Source organism: Oncorhynchus mykiss, chromosome 12 (genome assembly GCF_057628025.1).
Source record: "Oncorhynchus mykiss isolate SJ-2025 chromosome 12, ASM5762802v1, whole genome shotgun sequence".
NCBI lineage: Eukaryota > Metazoa > Chordata > Actinopteri > Salmoniformes > Salmonidae > Oncorhynchus > Oncorhynchus mykiss.
The window spans coordinates 85,866,869-85,872,868 of NC_143033.1; the positions used below are offsets into that span (position 1 = coordinate 85,866,869).

Genomic DNA, 6,000 nt, shown 5'->3' on the forward strand with positions numbered 1-6,000 from the left:
ACACACACACTGCACCCTGCTCTCATTCTATACTCCTCACTCAAACACACACACTGCACCCTGCTCTCATTCTATACTCCTCACTCACACACACACACTGCACCCTGCTCTCATTATATACTCCTCACTCACACACACACTGCACCCCGCTCTCATTATATACTCCTCACTCACACACACACACTGCACCCTGCTCTCATTCTATACTCCTCACTCAAACACACACACTGCACCCTGCTCTCATTCTATACTCCTCACTCACACACACACACACTGCACCCCGCTCTCATTATATACTCCTCACTCAAACACACACACTGCACCCCACTCTCATTCTATACTCCTCACTCACACACACTGCACCCCGCTCTCATTATATACCCCTCACTCAAACACACACACCAGCACTGTAGCTCTCACTCAAAACCCTCTCGCTAAATACCTAGCACATACTGTTACTGTAACCCTCACTCAGAAAGAACACTAGCTATATACCTAGCACATACCGTTACTGTAATCCTCACTCAGAACACTCTCGCTAAATACCTAGCACATACCGTTACTGTAACCCTCACTCAGAACACTAGCTATATACCTAGCACATACCGTTAATGTAACCCTCACTCAGAACACTAGCTATATACCTAGCACATACCGTTACTGTAATCCTCACTCAGAACACTCTCGCTAAATACCTAGCACATACCGTTACTGTAATCCTCACTCAGAACACTCTCGCTAAATACCTAGCACATACCGTTACTGTAACCCTCACTCAGAACACTCTCGCTAAATACCTAGCACATACCGTTCCTGTAACCCTCACTCAGAACACTCGCTATATACCTAACACATACCGTTACTGTAACCCTCACTCAGAACACTCTCTAAATACCTAACACATACCGTTACTGTAACCCTCACTCAGAACACTCTCTAAATACCTAACACATACCGTTACTGTAATCCTCACTCAGAACACTCTCTAAATACCTAACACATACCGTTACTGTAACCCTCACTCAGAACACTCTCTAAATACCTAACACATACCGTTACTGTAACCCTCACTCAGAACACTCTCTAAATACCTAACACATACCGTTACTGTAACCCTCACTCAGAACACTCTCTAAATACCTAACACATACCGTTACTGTAACCCTCACTCAGAACACTCGCTATATACCTAGCACATACCGTTACTGTAACCCTCACTCAGAACACTCTCTAAATACCTAACACATACTGTTACTGTAACCCTCACTCAGAACACTCTCTATATACCTAACACATACCGTTACTGTAATCCTCACTCAGAACACTCTCACTAAATACCTAGCACATACCGTTACTGTAATCCTCACTCGGAACACTCTCGCTAAATACCTAGCACATACCGTTACTGTAATCCTCACTCGGAACACTCTCGCTAAATACCTAGCACATACCGTTACTGTAACCCTCACTCAGAACACTAGCTATATACCTAGCACATACCGTTACTGTAACCCTCACTCAGAACACTCGCTATATACCTAGCACATACCGTTACTGTAACCCTCACTCAGAACACTCTATATACCTAACACATACCGTTACTGTAACCCTCACTCAGAACACTCTCTATATACCTAACACATACTGTTACTGTAACCCTCACTCAGAACACTCTCTATATATCTAGCACATACCGTTACTGTAACCCTCACTCAGAACACTCTCTCTATACCTAACACATACCGTTACTGTAACCCTCACTCAGAACACTCTCTATATACCTAACACATACCGTTACTGTACCCCTCACTCAGAACACTCTATATACCTAACACATACCGTTACTGTACCCCTCACTCAGAACACTCGCTATATACCTAACACACACGACTGTGCCCCTCACTCAAAACACTCTCACTGTTACTGAACCCCTCACTCAAAACACTCTTGCTAAATACCTAACATATACCGTTACTGCATCCATCACTCAGAACATTTTCGCTAAATGGCTAACACAGAAATATCGTCATTAATTTTCACTGGGAGCTCGTTTACTCTTTTTGGAAATTGTATTTTACCTCTTCTCAGACCAATTTTATGCCATATTAACAGGGGCAATTTAGCAGCAAACATGTTTTGACACACTTGAACTTGTATGGCAGGGATATAAAGGTATACTTTGGGATTTCAGAATGAGGCCCTTTCTCTACTTCCTCAGAGTCAGATGAATTTGTAGATACCAATGTTATAGCTCTGTGTCCAGTATGAAGGAAGTTAGAGGTAGCATGCTAGCGGATAGCCATAGACTTTGAGGCATTGCGCTAACGTTAGTTTGCATTGTCTTGCAAAACGAACCTCTTATCTTCCTTCATACTGGACACAGAGATGTTAAAATGGTATCCACAATTGTATCTGTCTTTGGGGAAGTAGGTAAAGGGCTTCATTGCCAATGTCCAGAAGTATCCCTTTAACTAGAGCGATTCTCTATGACCGAGGCCATACACGGCATGAGGTTGCTCCTGAATGTGCTGGTTGTTTATGATTTGTCAACATTAATGTGAACACGACATTACTCTTCCCTTAGTCAACACTGACGAAGGTCATCCATTAAACTTGCCATACCAATAAGGGCATTTTAATTATGTGAAGAGGGCCTTGGTCCTCTATTCTGTACTCTCTTCAGTCCCTACTCCTGCACATATCCACTCTTTTCTTTCTCCATCTTTGAGTCGTTTTTTTCCTTTCTCAGTCACCCTCTCCCCCGTTACCTTACGCTCTGACCCCCCTCTCTCCTACTCTGTCCTCTCTCTCTTTCTCTCCTACTCCTCTGTCCTTTCTCTCGCTCCTACTCCTCTGTCCTCTCTCTCTCTCTCTCCTGTGATTCCACTCCTAATACTGGTCATTAATTGTGGTTATGGGCATTATGACAGTTTAATTTGACTGTATTGTTGTTGTTGTGGAAATTGACCATGGGGGACTCTGGCTTGCAAAGCGCTATCAACCCTCCTCCCTCGGACAACATCGACAACAACTGAAATCAATAAAGAGGACGAATATAGAAAAGAAACTACACAGTGTAACCAATAAACCCCAGACCTCCGTCCCCCCGCCCTGCAGTCAACACCAGTTAGCTCCCACCTCTCTTCCTCTTCCACTTGCTCTCCTTCCATTTTCTCCCTCCCTCTCTCCTTCCTTCCCTCCCTCCGCTTCTCCTTCATCTCCCCCTACCTTCTCTCTCTCTCCTCTCCCCCCCTCTCCTCCAGCCCCCTGGGCCCGGCCTGCTCTCCAGCTGTGGCTGCTCTCTGTGCCCTTTGCTGGTCTGCTAACCCCAGGCACAGCTCATAGCCCATTGGCCATTAGAGGGAGCAGGGGGTACATGTCCCTACCAGGGAACTGGGTCAGAGGTGGGCTTGGATGTCTGGGAGGTATGCTGCTGGACACACATTCACTTTCAATAACATACACACACTAATACACAGAACAAATGTCATTAAAGGCCATGTATGTGTGTGCGTGATAGTGCAGTACTGCACCCTGAGGGTGTGAGGAGGCTGGGGATTCCCACAGGGCCCAGTGGTATGCAGTCTGTCAGGCCTGTTTGGAGGATGGAGGGAGGGAGGGATGGGATGGAGGGGCCAGGTGAGAACAGTGCTAATGTCTCTCCTCTGCCTCACTCTTTCCTCCTCTCCTTGTCCCTTCCTCTTTCTCCCCCACCTCTCTCTCTGTCTCCTCTAGCCATGCTGCTGAGGTGATGGAGACGTCTGGCTGGAAGTCCATGGTGGCATCCCACCCCCACCTGGTGGCTGAGGCCTATCGCTCCCTGGCCTCGGCCCAGTGCCCCTTCCTGGGACCCCCACGCAAACGCCTCAAACAGTCCTAGTGTCCCTGGATCCCTTGCCCAGCTTTGCTCTGCCCTGGGACCACAGAGGGCCCTACTCTGCTCTCCTCCTCCTCCAGGCCTCCTCCAGAACCTAGAGACGCCCAGATTGATACCAGAGCTCCTCCCTCAGCTGAAAAGACAGGGGGGATGGTATGGATTTGGTACAAAGACGATGAAAAAAAGGGATGATCCACCCTGATAACTGAATATAGACAGTGACTACCTTGTCTTACCCTGTACACCTGTAGAGAACAGAGTGTTTGGGTATATGAGGGAGGTAGAAGTTGTAAATTCTTTTTTTTTTTACTTTACATTTTTTTTAAGTCCTCCTTGTAGCATTGTGTAAAAGCCCAAGCTTTATGTATGAAATCAGAAAAACAAACAAAAAAGACAATAACCAGAAATGGACAAAGATAAGGTTTTGGGTGATGAAGTGCCACCATGTCCCAGTCATCTTCCCTGAGCAGAGAAAAACCCTGTAGTTCATGTTTGACATCCATCTTGTACAGAATAACATTTTAAGCATTTTTCTCACCGAAAGGTGATTTTTGCAAGAAACAAGATGGAGATGAACACGTTTTAATGTTCAACATGTCCAACCTTTTTCTCTTAGAAAAACGACATACAAAAACATATTATATCAACTGTTTTTACTCTGACCCTTTTCAGGACTACTTTCCTCATTGGTGGAATTAGAACGCACTCCTGCGTCACTGTCAAAACGCTAACAAATGTTTTGTCTAAACACAAAATACAGCTATTTTGGATTGTAAAAGCCCTGTTGTCTTTCAGTATCTACTGAGTTGTCATTAGTGTGTGTGTGTGGTGACCATGTCTGCCAACGATTAACTGGATAAACACCCATTTGAAACGGCTGCACTCAGCCCTATTTACATCTCATCCACACATGATCAAAGTCTGTTAAATCCCCTACACACACCTCATCCTACTGTACTGTAAGTGCCAGGGTATGTCTGGTGTATAGCCTTTTCTGTTGGCACTGTCAGTTCTAGTTGTGTTTGACTTGATCTTAGTGTGCTTCCTGTCTGTGACTACAGATGTAATCTCCTCGGTCTGCTGGGCTAATGGTGTGTATTTGAACAGGATTTGTCTCTGTTGACCGAGGTTGTAGCCCAGCAGGACTCCTATCAGCACTCCCATCACCCTGAAGTCGCTAGAGAAGCTGTTTCCACACCAGTCTATCAGTCATCTGCCACGTGTCCCAGCCATCTCTGTCCACTAGCTAACACACCGTCCAGACTCTACAGTGCCCAAAAGGCACCCTATTCCATGTTTAGTACACTATTCGTGACCAGGGTGGTCATTTGGGACACAACCTACATCTCTTTCAGGATAGAATGGTGTGGTCCCTGGTATTAGTAGTGTAGGGAGAAGGAGATGGACAGCTGAGTGGTCACAGGCAGGACTAGTGGGAGGGAAGGGAAAGTGGCCACAGGCAGGGATAGTGGGAGGGAAGGGAAAGTGGCCACAGGCAGGGATAGTGGGAGGAAAGGGAAAGTGGCCACAGGCAGGGATAGTGGGAGGGAAGGGAAAGTGGCCACAGGCAGGGATAGTGGGAGGGAAGGGAAAGTGGCCACAGGCAGGGATAGTGAGAGGGAAGGGAAAGTGGCCACAGGCAGGGCTAGTGGGAGGGAAGGGAAAGTGGTCACAGGCAGGGCTAGGCTAGTGGGAGGGGAGGGAAAGTGGTCACAGGCAGGGCTAGGCTAGTGGGAGGGGAGGGAAAGTGGTCACAGGCAGGGCTAGGCTAGTGGGAGGGAAGGGAAAGGGGTCACAGGCAGAGCTAGGCTAGTGGGAGGGAAGGGAAAGGGGTCACAGGCAGAGCTAGGCTAGTGGGAGGGGAGGGAATGTGGTCACAGGCAGAGCTAGGCTAGTTGGTGGGAAAGTGGTCACAGGCAGGGCTAGGCTAGTGGGAGGGGAGGGAAAGTGGTCACAGGCAGGGCTAGGCTAGTGGGAGGGAAGGGAAAGTGGTCACAGACAGAGCTAGGCTAGTGGGAGGGGAGGGAATGTGGTCACAGGCAGAGCTAGGCTAGTTGGTGGGAAAGTGGTCACAGACAGAGCTAGGCTAGTGGGAGGGGAGGGAAAGTTGCCACAGGCAGGGC

At 47.4% G+C, this 6,000-nt stretch overlaps 1 protein-coding gene across 2 annotated transcripts in view; it reads left to right on the forward strand.

Annotated features, from left to right (window-relative positions):
• LOC110538651 (speckle-type POZ protein) overlaps positions 1-4,655 on the forward strand; it is an 89,709-nt gene extending 85,054 nt beyond the window's left edge. For both annotated transcript variants that reach the window (XM_021625605.3, XM_090193852.1), the window contains one exon: positions 3,736-4,655. In XM_021625605.3, coding sequence (XP_021481280.1) covers positions 3,736-3,880 — 145 coding nt within the window. In that variant the 3' untranslated portion in view covers positions 3,881-4,655. The remainder of the gene's footprint in view (positions 1-3,735) is intronic.
• The last annotated feature ends 1,345 nt before the right edge of the window (positions 4,656-6,000 follow it).